Here is a 16,759-nt window from a genome sequence, read left to right on the forward strand (position 1 = left end):
TTGTTTTTATGGCAAAACAAATTGGAACGTCATCTCTGTGTGTATATGGTTGAGAACTAATACATATCGTATACGATAGAAGCGCCCTCAATAAAAGCATTCGTTTTAGACACTTTCATATTACAACGCTCTCCTAAGTTTGTAAACATGTCAAAGGCACTGTCATGCACATAATGATATGATACAGGAACTTAACATATTCTATAACATATATTTATATAATGTATCGTATTATATTTCTGTTCTATGTTATTGTAAAAAAAAAACTTTGTTCTCGAAAAAATTACGCCCTCTATCGAGGAAACACTTCTGTAATGTCAAAAAGGCGGTGGATGAAAGCAATGTCGTTCAAAAAGACAACTGTCACGTGTTTGGTGGTGGAGTCGCATAATTTTTTTTTATCGACGAACGACATACCAAAATAACATGACGCTATATGATGAAAATCGCATTCGTTTCGACTGGACCGATTTTAGTCACACGAGTACTTCGTCGTTGAAGATATATTGGCTGTGCTTTGGTGTACGATTGCAAAGGCCACTTTCCCGGAAGTAGCGAGACTGGGGTGCAAAAAAAAACTCCTGTTTTACAATGGAAAAAAAATTGTATGATATATGTGAAATGAAATCATAAAATCAGCAGTATTCGTCCGATGAAAAATAAAAAAGCAATTGCGCATGTGCATCCGTTCGAATTACCCACGTACCCAGTGCATTTGCGGCGCTGCAAAGTTTTTTATTTTACGATAAATATCACAGTATAGTTTCAGCATTTTCACGAGAACACAGAGCAGACACACGTTTAGTTTATGCTATACGTTTAATATACTTAAAAAAACGCCAACTACATTGCAATAAAGAGTAAATTACACACATTCTGGAGAAATCTCGCGAGAACAACGTGTCGCGTTTCTCGTTCTACGTGAAAGACTGGTAGCACTAAATTCATCCCTTGGGATATATGTCTCCAAATTTGACGCAAAATGTACAGCTTACTTATCACGTGACAGTTTCAAATAACTCACTCTTTTTACCACATTACTAACTAATTTGCATAACCTATCAATGCCATCCAGCATAAATATAATAACGAACTTATTCATTTGACCGCATTTCATGCGCTTTACTTCACTTTCAAATTGTTAAGTTTTGGACTCAATAGACACGGTCTCGTGGCCACCTGTCTCGATCAAACGTTTGAGGTATAATTTGTGAAATGTGGTAGTTCAAAGGTCATTTTTATATGAATCTATTATCAGAGCAAATGCATATTACTTTGAATAGAGCTATTTTGTCTTTGAGTCTTGTGATTTTAAGATCTGAGAAACATTACATGCAATATACATTTATTTGTTTTGACCCTCCCCCTACCACCACCACCACGCACCAATAGTTCTATTCTCTGTGCCGCCATCGTGGCCGCTGTTCCAACTATTATGGTTACCGGCCATGGCCAAGGGAACAGTGGGCGAAATACTAACTTGGGGCAAGAGACCTTTATTTGTTTTTGCCCCCATCCCCACCAATAGCTCTATTCTCTGTCGCCATCGGTCCACTGTTCCAAGTAATATGGTTACCATGGTGAGAGGATGAAACACTAATTTTTGGGAGGGAGGGGGCAAAACTAAGTCTCGTGGATCTGTCGCTGTCGTCGAGTTCTCGGCGGCCATTTTTGATTTGATTCTACACTAGAAAACAATACTAGTATACAGACGTGGCGTGGAATGTGTCTCCCATACCAGTAGACACAAGAAGAAAAGCACCCATTTAAGCGAAATAAGTGCAGACAGTTGCACACGATACTCAATATTATGGCCATTTATTAAAACATAATAGGCCATGGTCCCTTAAATAAATAAAATGTAACTGATCAATAAATAAATAACCAAGTTGACGAATAAACCAAACTACCGGTATGGTCGAATGCCATACACGATTGTAACCCCAGGCAATCACACTCTGCTAATAATTTATGCTATACACGGTGGATGCAGATTTTATGATAATATTATCATATTATCACAAATATCTCATTAAAATATACATTACTGATGATGTCATTTAGTAAAATCTCATTATCAAGCAGTTCAATAATTTGACTATTTACAACAAGCAATTGAAATCTCGTGATATTTCACTAAGTGAGATTTGACTAAGTTAATTTTGATAAAACATTCTGCATAAACAAAAGGAAAATACAGTTACTATGATAATTGATCTATTTATTCAATTCATTTAGAATCCTACAAAATCTAACTACGTACAACCCTTTTCTAATTATGCACGTCAAGATACAGATCGATTTTGAAACACATATTTTCATTGGTCAACATGTATATGACATTTGTTCTGACAGGCCGCAATAAGTCACGTGACAAAATGTCACGTCACAGATTGGTCGCACTACGTATTCAGTCTATTTTAGCCATAGCACAACACAGTGCATTGATTTCAACTTGAAGGCTGTTTGCCATGGCCTGTATTTTCTCTTTGTTGTCCAATACATCGATGGTTTGGTTGAATGGATTATATCGCACTTCGAAGGGACGATCCAGCTTAGCAGCATACTCTCTGTAATGATAAAATAAACAGGCTCGAAAATTAAAAAGAAACGTACACTTCGCTATCTCGTGGTCGTTCTCGTACTTTTCTAACTCGTTTCTGCGTGTTACGTCGCGCCCTCTATCGACGAAACAATTCTGTGCCGTCAAAATGTCGTAGCGGGGTGTTAGAAATGTCAGTCACATACTAGTTTACTGTTTTGTTGTGTAGCCGTTTATCATTTACAATATAATACCTCTAAAAAAACAGTATTTTCTCTTGGCTGACTGATTGAACCACAGATTGAACCCACATCGACGCTGTGAACCGCCTTTCTTTCATCCATTTACGTCATAGTTACGCGTCGACACAAGTGGGCGCGGCTGATCGGAACGGTGTATTCGTTATTGGGCGTTCGTTTTGAAGTGAATTTCGCTTTCAATTCAACACTATTCAGCCGTCATAACTTCCATATTAGTCAACATGTAGTTTTTTCGAGAAAAAGCTACCCCCTTGATAGCAGGAATAAACATGAAATTACCTCAGTTTATGTTTTGCGTCTTCAAAGCTTTCAGCTACGAAATAAACTGGCTGATAGCAGTCGTCACGGTATTCTTGAAGAGCAGTGGTGTCTGGGTTGAAAGGTCGCTGCTCTGGTTCGTCTGATAACGCATACTGACAATTAAAAAGAAGAGAACGCGTTGAAATATTTTTGCACGATGTAGGACAATAGACCCCAGACGAGAATGGCCGCCGAGATCTCGTTGTGAGCGAGAATACCACGAGACTTGTTTCTGTCTCTCAGATTGTGTTTTATTTCTTTTGTGAACATGGTATTTGAAACAGTGGGTGCGAGGGCGTGAGAAAATGAGTCAATCAATCAAACAAACAAAAAACAATCAATCAATCAAATTTAGGTAGTTAACATTCGAGCTTGTCGGTTAGATTTTAATGATCAATAGTACATTGTATTAACGTTTTTTTTTTTAACAAAGTAATAAAATGTCCTACATAGATCATATCACTATTTTGATCCGGGCAAACCTATCCCACAATTCATTATGATTTGAAATGGTTATGGTCTATGTGTTTATAGTGAGGGTAATCCTGTAACTGGCCATGGGTGGGGAAATTTCTGGTGTAAGAGAATTATAGGGGAGGAATAGATATGAAATAAATCTGGTTGCTCTGATAACACCAAGGTGGAATAACTGACACATGGTACAAGCTGTTTCTTGAAATATTTTCATATGATTTTTCAAAAGCCGACTGTCTTAGAAGCAAGACCACACCACGGATATACAATTGCACGTAACTCGGTAGTACACGACTTACCAGCAGTTCGCCATATGCCGATAACAGTCCTGCGCCGTAAGCTTTGATCTCACCATCCTGCTTGCAGAGACCAAATTCCACACTGAACCAGTACAACTGAAATGGTTTAAAATTAACACAATTATTTTCGCGAATTCAAGATGTGACAAATGTATAAAGTAGTTAATTCAAAAGGTTGCCAATTTAGCCAAAAAGTATATTATTATAATTATTTGAAATTAAAGCCTGTGCATGCGTCAGATGACCATAGTCATTATTTACAAACTAGCGTCTACCTATGAGCCTTTGCGTTTTTAGCGTGTGTTGTTATCATCGTTTGAGACTCAATCCCCGCGCGTGCGCAGGTGACGACCCTTCCGCTTTAACTCAAGCTATTGTTATTTGTCGGCAGTCGTTTGTTTTGTGTTCTTAGGCTTGTACATTTCTCTGCGCTGCCATTGTAAAGCATAGCGTGCGAATATCGCGTAAATACAATGAAAGTTATGTTGGATGTAAACGCCACATGGGACCTATGTCGAACAGGACGCGTCGCGACGATCACTGCCCTTTAAGGTTTTGCAAATTCATGCATGGAGTCTAATTCTGTCAATTGTATATAGCTGTTTTAATGTATTTTGCATCAGTTACGGGCTAGTAGTATTAGCATTTTTTAAAAAAATTACAGCCTCGCTTTCGTCACGAATTCCCCGCACTGGTAACTTGTAATTATTGACTAACACATCATTGTTTTTTGCAGACGTTCAATAAAAGAAAAACTTGCAAAGATATAATTGAAATTTTGGATTGTCAATATATAAAGCAATCACTTCTTAAACTAAACACTTTTTTTGAAGTGTAGTCGTGATAAAGTTATGTAGACCTTTTGAAAACTATCCACAAATACACTAAGCTTGAAACAACTTCAAAGCCGAACTATAAACACTGCTTTAGCAAAGTTCACATAGGTTTAACTCTTTCATCTTTTTTTGGAGATGATGTTACATAACTCATAGGAAGGCGACTGATAGAGATATTCTTAAACTACGCGACGAACAATTCACTGTCGTGTTCATAAACTTGGTGCCATGCATAGCTTTTACGTGAGTGAACCTAAAATGTCCAAATATATTCTTTTATTATTAAGGGGCGGCAGTCGTCGTGCCGCGTCCTGTTCAATATGGGACTCATAGCGACGTATGCAATGCGTGTAAAATATATTGTTTATTTACATGGAATACGAACACGCGCTGCGCGACGACCACCGCGCTTTAAATAGTGTATATCAATGATACGAGCGTGGGAGACTTGTCTCAGTATAGTAAAAGCAAACATACAAATATGTGTGTCTAATACAAGAGCAGAATTTGGTCATGACTTGCATATAACATTAAACTTTTTAGGGTTTATAGAAATAAAATCCATTAAAATACATGAGTGTAAATACTTACTGTTGCCAATTTTGTGATGTCATCATCGGAGACCCCCAGCGAAGCTAATCCAATTTGCTAGTAAAAAAGGGGGAAACTTGCTCAATTAAGTTACGATAGTTCACGGACTACGAAACTGTATAACACTTAATTTTAAGTCGTTCTTAGATACGAGTTTGTAGACAACCTTTCATGAGGTTTGTAAACTAGATCACTCGAAGGTAACAATGCTTTTGACGAGGTCGCGTGTTGAATATCGCGAGATTTCAGTCATTATTAAAGAGTGTGAATATGACGTAACAATTTTAAATATTACCTGAGAAAACTGAGCAAAATTTGGGTCTGCAAGTATGGGCACGTGCCCAAGCAGCTCGTGACAACAATCACTGTAACGACAAATAAGAAACATTCAGTTGATTATAGTATGCAAATGACTTATCGTGACGTCAGCAAAATATCAAGCGCATGCGCATATCGCGTTTAACAATTCAAGTTATAATAATGTTGAGCGTATGTACAATTAACTTAACATTTTCGAATTGATGCTACGGCCAAGGCTTGTCTAGAACATTATGTTCATATGTTGAGAAAATTTTAAATGAGTGTTCGCGACATCTCGAAGACTTACGGTTCAGGAGTATGCATTGGGGACGACGAATGACGGATGTATTGCGTGCACTGAAACACACGAAATGCAAGACTGGCTAGAAAATCCCTCGCCGATAGTAGACCAGCAACTGGTCGGAGCTGGAAGCCCGTTTGCTCTGAAAAGACACAGATAAATTCAAAACATAATTAATAGTTTTCGCATTATTCCATTTTCACATTTGAACGCTACTGAGTGATCCAGGAATAAGCAGATTGCTGTGGAGTTAAGCCCGGAGCCGCGTGGTAGCAACCTGTAGCCTCGTTCGAAGTTAATGTATAGAGCAAAGGTCACCGCCTCGTGAATACACCAAAATGTGTCAAATGAATGCGACTTTTTACAGGATGTAGTGGCATGATAGATATATATTTGTAGAACGATGTAAGCGATCATTGCGCTACTGGCTGCGAACGAGGCTGAACAATTTTTGACGTAGTCAGACAAAGGTCCATTGAGTAACAAATAAGAAAATTCTAAAGACGTTCGGACTCACGTTTTATGAAGTTTGATACATCTTCCAGTTGAGGTATCTTGTTTTCACTGAAAAAAAGCAAAATATAACATTACAATTCGTTCAGCGTCCACCATCACTGTCACGGTATTTTTTTTAAATAAAAAAAAAACTATTCAACTTGAAAGCACCGCATTCATGATCTCAGCGTCGTCTTCGATATAGGTCTCATGCAAACACAAAACTCGAACGCGCGCTGCGCGTTGACTGAAGCGAGCGTTTTTAAATATTGTTTTTGCTTACCTATAAAGACCTCGTTCTTCCAGTAGTCTGAATACTCTGTTGTGTTGGCTGCAAGCATGAGTTGGATAAGTCTCTTTCAAACTTCTATAAACCACACGCCTATATAAAAAAAAAAAACAATCATAAAATTGAAGCGGAAGGGTCGTCACAGGCTCGCGTGGGAATTGGGTCCCAAGCGACGATAACAAAACACGCTAAACACGCCAAGGCTCATGGGTAGACGCTTGTTTGTAAACAATGACACGCTATGGCCATCTGGCGCTACGCCAGGTGACGACTCCTCCGCTTCAAACATCGAAGTGGTGTACAAGTCACGCATAAAACATCTTGATGCTGTATTGTAGGAAAAATATGTTTTCCAGTAATTTAGAAATAGCTGCCATCTGGCACAAAACGCCAGAAAAAGTAAAAAGCCGCCATTTTGTCATTCCCACTGCTTAAAATATAAAAATTGTCAAAACCGTTGGTGAGTGGATTTTGAAGCTAGTTTTCCATGTCCCACACCTTTTGATGTACACATCTAAAGATGCAATACTACATGCAGTCGAACCTAAAGCAGTCGAACAGGCAGACAGACAGGCGGACAGTCGACACCCCACCCCACACAGGCTGACTGATGTCTCAATACTAACCATGTTTTAGTTTCTTCCTTTGTGTACTCCACTCTCGGAATAACTTGTCCACTAAAAAAAAATAACAATTCGTTATAATTGGTGTGGATGACGTAATAATAATATGCAATAGTAATATGACGTAGAACCAGAGTGCCATGCCTCGTACGACTTAACAACTGTATTTCCTTCACACAGAGGTTTCTATTTGCGATAATAATTGCTAAAATATTTGACCATACAATTGTTTTAGTAAGATCTTACATCTGCGATCGAGCAAGTATTCACACCCTGTTCAATCGCATATCGAAAACAAAGTCACATGACTTATGAATGTGAGACTAAGAATATGACAATCACTTACTGTTTATAGTTGAAGGCAATTTCTGTTATTTCTTTTCTTCTTTCTCTATAATTCTTGTCCGAGAAACCCTTGAAAATAAAAATATAAATATTACTAGCAGCCGATGTTGACATTATTGAATACATGTAATGTGGCAGGTAATTATTAATATTAATTAGTAGTAGTTAATATTATCGCTATCCAAGATGATGTCAACACCCTGTTGTCTGTTAACTAATTAATTATTGTGGGAAAATTATTTGGGAAAAAAGTATTCAACACGTCATTTCCCGGACGAATTCATTGTGATAGAACATAACAAAAAACAAACAAAACAACAACAACAACAACAACAACAACAAGCATATTCGTTAATGGTTCAAAAAAAAAATGCAAATGGCCGACATTGATATGTGGTGAAACTGGGTCACTTACAGGATGCTCTGAATCCAAATCTGGTTCATATTGAGTCATAAGATGCGTACATTTATCAAGCTCTGATATCTTCTTAGGAAACCAAGGAACTGAAGCAAAACAACATACATGGATACTATTACTGTGAACTTACTGCCATATCCCATGATACAGTTCGATACATGCGAGTTGAATCACAAATGCACAAGGCGGATGGCTCATTTGCATATTCGAAGTCACAGACGGTTAACACAGTTATATTCAATGTTATTTATTTGTTTAGAACTTGATGTGTTTATTTTCCTGATGTTCATTTCATTACCAAGTAAATGGATGAGGTTAGAGATAATCTTGATTGAAATATGTAAAAAAACTTCCAGTTTAGCACCCGACAGTACTGAAACTACTTTGTAAATACTATGTTGTAATTACGAGAACCGGACTGACACTATAGCCGCCAATATTAAAGATGGGGAGTCGTCACCTGCGCATGCGGCAGACGGCCATAGCGCGTCGTTGTTTACAAATAGGCGTCTACCCATAAACCTTTGCGTTTTTAGCGAGCGTTGTTATCGTCGCTTGGAACTCAATTATCGCGCGTGCGCAGGTGACGACCCTTCAGTTTTAACTCAAGCTATTGTTTTTTGTTGGCAGTCGTTTGTTTTGTGTTCTTAGGCTTGTAAATTTCTCTTCACGACTTTTGTTCACAGATCAACGTCTATGAAGAGGATGCTATGTTGTTTCCGCTTCACGACATATTTTTTGTTCCCGCCCAAAATAATAACAAATGTTTTCAAAAACTATCAAAATATCCTATTCGGTTAGTTTGTTTCAAAATTTGAATTCAATGCTGAGGAAATAAATTCTTTTCTCTAGAGGTGGCCCTCTAGCAACGAAGCGTCGTATCGTTTTGATCTGTAATCGTCCATCATGAAGAATATGTTTTCGAAAGATTTCACTGTAAGTACCGCCACTGGAGGGCGCGATTCAAAGGAACGGTGTACAACACAATATAAACATTTTGACAAGATAAAATATATGTCACAAAAAATCGAATTTAACATAGCTGATGTCGTTGCTGAAAACTCACCTTCTTTTTTGTCTTTCTTAATTTTTTCGTCATGTAGAGTCACGTGACTTGCCACTTCTTTCAAGGATGCTACAAGATTCTTGCATACGTGGATTCTTGCCTCGCACTTTATGTAAAACTCATGAACTTCATCAATTGTCTTCGATGGCCTTGACTCTATATGAAGTAAAGTGGCTTCCCTATCCTAGTACGATAAAGAGAGGAAATATATTCTTATTTCAAGTTCACTCAATACCACTTGACTTTTGCGGGATGGGTCAAAGAAACAATTAAACAGTAGTATTAGTATATTAACTTGACCCTATATATATTTCATAAAATACTGTGGTGAAACATCATTAGGGGTGCAAGCCCTTAAAGGGCTGGACCCCTTTTATTACCGCTGCAGTTTTTCTGCTTTCCGCTGTGTTTTTTTTTTTTTTTTCGTCAGCTCGTTTGAGAATACGGCTGAACGGAATGGTCTGAAATGCCCTATACTGATAGTCCTTAATGTGAACTGGTGCACCTAACTTTTAGAATTTTGATTGGTCAAGTGGTTCGGCAGCCATATTGGATTGAAACTAAGTCGATAGTGGCTATTTCACCACTTTCTGAGGGTCTAGGCTTATTTTTTTTTTATGGCATATAGTACAACTCATGTGCAATAAAACGGCAAAAAACACTCGAAAATCTTCTTCTTCAGAACCATCAAGTAAATGAATGCTCTCATATATAGTATTTAGCTTCTATATATGAAGCACATTTAAATTTGCGAAATTTATTATAATTGGTCATGGTTTGGCCGCCATTTTGGATTTTTTCAGGAAGTAGTTTTTTACTTATGCAACACTTATTATTATATTTTCGATCAGTCCCGTGGGTGGTTTGGCCGCCATCTTAGAATTAGTGAAAACCAAAAGCGGCCATTTTTACCACTTTCTGGCAGTCTGGAAGTCCAAATTTGTGTTGTGTTGTGTTGCACCTGTAGCCCATGCCTATCCTTAATGAGGTAAAAGAACATTAGACGTCACGTGACTTTTGCAGCTATTTTGTTTTTTTCGGAAACTAGGCTAAATCCTTTAAAAATCTTCTTATCATAAAGTTGTACACCGATTGACATGCCTAGCTCTTTCAAGTTTGAGCCCAAAAAACTGATTGGTCACGTGGTTTGGCCGCCATTTTGTATTATTAACAAAAATGACCAAAAGTTTGCGCATTTCTTTCTCAATGGTGCTCCAACCAATTAACTGCCGATTTTGCATATAACATGTCTGGTCATAGCTGAATATGAGAAAAATAATATATTTTCGATCAGTCACGTGTTTTGGCCGCCATCTTTGATTATATGAAAAACTGACCAAAAGTTTAGACATTTTTTTTTCAAAGGTACATCCACAGATGTACTAAATACATATGTATGTGACATGTCTGATCATAGCTTTATATGAAAAATAAAATAAAATTTAGATCCTTCACGTGGTTTGGCCGCCATTGTGGATTTTGTGAAAACAGGAAATGGGCAATTACATGTGTGGTATTGGTCCGATTGGAGTGAAAATTTGTATGTGTATTCTAATCTTGAAATACATTTTTCCAACTGAATGGCACAAGGCTAGGTCCTGTGGCTGGACGCCCAAGGGATGGGGGCTTCTAACCTCATTAATATGCATAACTGTTATATCTCAAGCACTGTTGCAGTTAGGAAGATAAATCCTGTATTATTATGACATTGTTGAACAAGATATTTGACTAAAATAACAGATGACCGTATATGGTCATGTCAGCTCATTAATATGCACAACTGTTATATCTCAAGCACTGTTGCAGTTAGGAAGATAAATCCTGTATTATTATGACAATGTTGAAGAGATTTGACTAAAATAACAGATGACCGTATATGGTCATGTCAGCTCATTAATATGCACAACTGTTATATCTCAAGCACTGTTGCAGTTAGGAAGATAAATCCTGTATTATTATGACAATGTTGAACAAGAGATTTGACTAAAATAACAGATGACCGTATATGGTCATGTCAGCTCATTAATATGCACAACTGTTATATCTCAAGCACTGTTGCAGTTAGGAAGATAAATCCTGTATTATTATGACAATGTTGAACAAGATATTTGATTAAAATAACAGATGACCATATATGGTCATGTCAGCTCATTAATATGCACAACTGTTATATCTCAAGCACTGTTGCAGTTAGGAAGATAAATCCTGTATTATTATGACAATGTTGAACAAGATATTTGATTAAAATAACAGATGACCGTATATGGTCATGTCAGCTCATTAATATGCATAACTGTCGTATCTGTAACACTGTTGCAGAATGGAACATGTAACCATGATGAAGGCACAGTCACTTGGGGGCTGAAAATCAATAAATACTATTTTTTTTTTTAAAAAATCATCCGCTATACGTATATAAATAAACAAGTTGTGAAACACGGCACCTAGTAAATCGACACCCTGTCGGTTTCAAATGTCGATTTCTTACCTTAAAATGCGAAACAAAAAGTGCAGAGGGGGTCAGGTGTTATGTTAATAACCATTGTTCATAATCGCTAACTTGGTTTTATTCAAAACTGTACAAATCGCGAGTTTTCTGGTGATATCCGACAATTTCATGATCGAAAATGGCCAGCAGCCAGAATCAAGGGGGATTCGCACAGAGTTCTGGGTAAATCAAGTGCGCATACTCATTTTCAGCCAATCAGGCGTGCCGTAACAGCGAGTATTTCCTTGATTTACCCAGAACTCTATGCGAATCCCCCTTGATTCTGGCTGCTGGCCATTTTCGTTCATGACATCGTCGGATATCATCAGAAAACGCGGGATTTGTGCAGTTTTGAATAAAACCAAGTTAGCGATTATGAACAATGGTTATTAACGTAACATCTGATCCCCTCTAAAATTTTTGTTTCGCATTTTAAGGTAAGAAATCGACATTTGAAACCGACAGGGTGTCGATTTACTCGGTGCCGTGTTTCACAACTTGTTTATTTATATACGTATAGCGTATGATTTTTATTGAAAATTAGTATTTATTAATTTTCAGCCCCCAAGTGACTGTGGATGAAGGCATCAAACAAAAGATGTAACTGACATGAGAAATGGCCATATATTATAATGTAACCTCATAAAATATGCATAAGCAATACACCCAGATTTTACCCCCAAATTGTTATCAGTCACATGGTTATCCTGATGTTGAATATAAAGAAATATTTAACATGTTTACACTTCATTTTGCAGGGATATTGGTATCAACACACCATTTCAATGAGTATCTGCAGATATCTTTTCTGCCAATTCTGCTTGGAGCTTTAATTTATATTACAATCACCGTCAAAATGACAGAACTTTTGACCTTTCTTTATTCTGGATTAATACCTTGATAAAGGACTAGTGTGAACGCCATACAGGGATGTTAGTAAGTAAGTTGCGCCCTCAGCGATAAATCGCTAATCGTCAAATTTACGGTGCAAGCAACGTATTCAAAATATACAACTCCGTCTGTTTTTGTATCCATTCTACACTTCGAATTTTGCAAATTTCTTTCCAAAACAAGAATAACGAATCAAAATGATAACGAAGCCATTGCACTCATTTACGACACATTTACATTGCTTGTCGCCTTATTAAAACGGTGTCCAATGTTGTTTTGCGTAAGTACGGATAGGAAATGTACGATAACGTAACTTATATGATATATGTTGCTTTGAGACGTAGGCGCGTTTGGACACAATCCTCGGGGGCGGACATCCGGGCATTTTCTACCGCCTGGCAACCCTCGCGGTGAAAACAAAGACCAAAAACTCACAGAAAACGGTACTTTGCGATGGTTGTTGAGAGTCCCCTGAACAGTGTAACAAGATTAGCCCTACGTGTGTAACATATATGAATTTGGTTGTTCAGAATTACTTCAAAGTTGAGTTTGTGTTGTTTTCTCGAGTTTTCACCGGTTCCACCGGCGTTCCACAGCAGCGCGCACAAAGCCCATAGAAATACGTGGTACAGTGGTGCGCGTCTTAGCAACGTAGAACGTCCGTGACGTAGCTCCGCCCCCGAGGATATATTATTATTCTCGTGTGAAAGCGAGGTGGCCGTCGCGTAGTGCGAGTTCGAATTAACAAACAATTTGACACCTGTTGTACATTTCGCTTGGGATCCGTAGGATCAACGCGTATTAATACAAAAACAGAAATACACAATATATTCAAACATAATTCAAAGGATAAATCACAAGCAGACTTACAAACATATTTACACTGATCAACGAGATAATATAGACCTCCAGTCTAGCTATACAGCCATAAAACTAATGTCAGGTGTCAGTCGAAAAGAATGGACACACTCTGTTCAACATGTTGCTTTCGCCCTATATTAGTCTGCGTAATAATCAACAAAATTGTGAGCCGAATTAGAAATATCCTTGTCATTAATGAGCTACAAATGGCATATTTCCACTTCCGTCACGTGATGCTCTATGATCACATTTCTCAAAAACCCTTACAGCTCTTTTCTAGGTCGTCACTAAACGTTCATAAATAAAGAGTATATAATAAAGTAGCTGTCTTTCAGCACGTTCCAATCTGAAGAAACCCTCAAGGTAAGAATCAAAGGCAAAAAATATTAAGGAAACAATTGACACTAAAAGCCTCGTGGAGCACGGTATGCCACAAATTGGCGTCAAGGCTGCGCTAATCAAACAATGTTTTGTATGATTGATTCAAGGAAATGAAGTTCTACAACTGCCTAACACTACAAATATGGACTTCCTACTTAAAAGCCTAAGTTGTTGCAGCACATTTATATTACAAGAAATTCGAACGCGCTTTACGGCGACTGTCGTGACGCTGTAACTGTTTACTAAAAGGCGGTAGTCTTCGTGCCACGCATGTGCGAGATATACAGTACGTTGAGATTCCCATAATACAGTGCGCTCCCAGGGTGAAAAGCACGAACGCGAGTTTTGATCTGCGTGTCATGTGCACTGAATATCGACTTGGACTTTGAAATATTCTTTGATATACGTCATAATCATTCTAAGAATTACATTGGTAGCGTATCTTTTTTGTATCCGCTGATCCGCGAAATACTCGAAGTCGCCATCTTTGTTGCTATAGGCGCATATCTCGCGCATGACCAAGCGAGAGCCCGTGAATCGCCGACTTTTCACTGAGCTGGTGTAAACGCTAGATACTAAGCATTCATCCCAACCCATTAATTAGCAACATATCATGGTAAACTTATAATACAGTGATTTAAATGAAAGTATAAACTTTATTTTATCATAATACATTCGAATAAATGTGAATTAAATATAGGTTATATGTATGGAATTAAAAGTGGCCTATTATTCAGTTTTCTGATTGCATTGAGCTGTAATTATCCCCGATTTTCTACACTTAAGTTATCACTCGTATGCACTATCACGAGAAACTCCACGTAAATCAGGAAGTGACACCGAAACAAAACCAGTCTTGCGTGGAATCGTGAAAAAAAATGACTGTGGATTACTTTTCATCTTGACCTCGTCTATGTAGGGCCAATATATAAGGTTGTTCAAGGTATACGCCAGTTTTGACCTCGCTTGCGACGTAGCACTGATACCATGTACTAGGTACTCCCGTCTCTTACTCTATGTATCCTTTACACTATCATGAATGAATGTCTTGTAAACATTGATTCAGATGCAGTATTAGATTGACATTAGACAGATGGTCATATCGTCTATCATATGAACCCCCCTAGTTCCGTAAAAAGCCAATATTTGTTGGTTTCAGTTATACACACGGTGTTCTCCTCAGTTTGTTTTACTTAACAGCCAACTAAATAGCACAGACATACATTGACCCACGTGCGGGACTTTTTTGATTGACGCTGCCATGGAAACAACCGGCAAACATACGATTTTGGAATCCAACACATAACTTCTATGTAGGGATTTTTGAAATGGAACAGAACTGGGCTCGATTCACAGTATTTCTTCATTGTAGATGCCTGTCAAATCCGCGCAAACGTAGTTCTGGCACGTGCGGATACCATGAATGATGTAATCGGAAATTCGCATATAAGCCGATAATTCCACCTGAAGACCTATTATTATACACCAGGGTGATTTTCCAGTTTCTCTTAGATTTACATTATAACCACATTGCACGTCATGAGCCTGTCTATACGCGGGGTTCCGTTGTAGGAGATTACAGGGTGGGTAGTGGGGATGGTGGAATTTAGAAAATATTTATTCACCCATGGCTGACGTCAGTTTTATTATTCACATTCGACGCTATGTTGTTGTCATGGAAATTGAAAATCATGTTATTTGTTTTTTCTTCACTGCAACATCTTCCAGTCAATCCACTATTTTGAAATGGGAGAATCCTTAATAACCAAGGATAATTCGCTCAATAAAGATATAATTCATTTTCAAAGTACCGACACCACATATCAGGTCTGTGAAGCAGTTTGGTGCCGTAACAAATGTACTTCCGTTGAAAGGAATAACAGTTGCGTATATACATGCAATGAGAAAGTATGGAGACAGGATAGCATAATTTTCAGGCAAACAACTACGTGATGAACTTGCCGCTGTGTTCTAAGTGTGCTATCCACAATTAATTTAAATGTGATGGTCTTTGCGAATAATCGTCTTCGACATGTTTAAATGTGCTAAATGCATCTTTGATTTACACGGAATACGAACACGTGCTGGACTTTTATTTTATCTGTATCTAGATTTTGTTTTCTGTAGGATTTTCTGACAGCCCTTTTAACATATTTAACCTGTAAAATGCCGTATGATATTTAGAGCCTAGTTTGTCGAAATGTTATGGCATAAACACCCGCACTACATATGGTCTATTCTGTATGACCACAGGCCATATTGACTCGGTTTGTGGGTAATCTGGGGACATTAACCGTGATTTACACTATTACTCATTATATGATTGATAATATCATCCATCTTTCTTAACATTTGCCAGTTTATACAAATATTGAACCTATTAAAAGGTATCCACTTAAATATAACTATGCGTTGGACAGCTATGCTTGTAAGGGGCGGTTCGCTGATGTGAAGACATCATCTCCTGGCGATGATCTACATTGAGTGTAACTGTAAGTTGCGATTACGGAGTATTAGTTATGTTTTACTTCAAGCTTCAAGCATTCTCATTCTCGACTATATTTGAGAATTGTTTTGAGTAATCATGAGTAAACGTCATGAAAGCAAATGACCAATCAGTGCTTGTTTAAAACTAGAGCAAGGATCGCCTGCTTTTTCAAGTGGATTGATTGGTTATCTGTATGAAGGGATGTGCGCTGATTGGCTTATTTACAAGTTATTTGCATATTACAATGTAGGCCAATTTGACCACGGCTTTCAAGTGATATACCACCAGGTGACGTAAAGAGTTCACGTGCTCACGAAATTCGAACACGCGCTTCACGATGACTGTGCCACGTGACACGTTGGGTTCGAAAGTAAATATAACTCCAGTCAGTTTGTTACACTAGAGTACAAATAGACAAGATCAAATATTTGAACTTCATTTCCCAAGAAAAATATACAAAAGAATAGTAATATTTAGACCATTGTAGGCTGCTATACAAATTAGTTCGTGA

At 37.8% G+C, this 16,759-nt stretch overlaps 1 protein-coding gene across 1 annotated transcript in view; it reads right to left on the reverse strand.

Annotated features, from left to right (window-relative positions):
* Positions 1-800: 800 nt before the first annotated feature.
* LOC100329060 (tyrosine hydroxylase) overlaps positions 801-16,759 on the reverse strand; it is a 38,510-nt gene continuing 22,551 nt past the window's right edge. The window contains exons 3-14 of the mRNA XM_085506536.1: positions 9,140-9,323; positions 8,071-8,159; positions 7,657-7,724; positions 7,314-7,364; positions 6,682-6,780; positions 6,421-6,467; positions 5,910-6,045; positions 5,598-5,667; positions 5,303-5,359; positions 3,876-3,971; positions 3,082-3,215; positions 801-2,570 (exon numbers count right to left, since the gene is read on the reverse strand). Of these exons, the coding sequence (XP_085362662.1) occupies positions 2,411-2,570; positions 3,082-3,215; positions 3,876-3,971; positions 5,303-5,359; positions 5,598-5,667; positions 5,910-6,045; positions 6,421-6,467; positions 6,682-6,780; positions 7,314-7,364; positions 7,657-7,724; positions 8,071-8,159; positions 9,140-9,323 (1,191 nt within the window). The 3' untranslated portion in view covers positions 801-2,410. The remainder of the gene's footprint in view (positions 2,571-3,081; positions 3,216-3,875; positions 3,972-5,302; positions 5,360-5,597; positions 5,668-5,909; positions 6,046-6,420; positions 6,468-6,681; positions 6,781-7,313; positions 7,365-7,656; positions 7,725-8,070; positions 8,160-9,139; positions 9,324-16,759) is intronic.

This window comes from Saccoglossus kowalevskii, chromosome 12 (genome assembly GCF_978046115.1).
Source record: "Saccoglossus kowalevskii chromosome 12, keSacKowa6.1, whole genome shotgun sequence".
In the NCBI taxonomy this organism is placed as follows: Eukaryota; Metazoa; Hemichordata; class Enteropneusta; family Harrimaniidae; genus Saccoglossus; species Saccoglossus kowalevskii.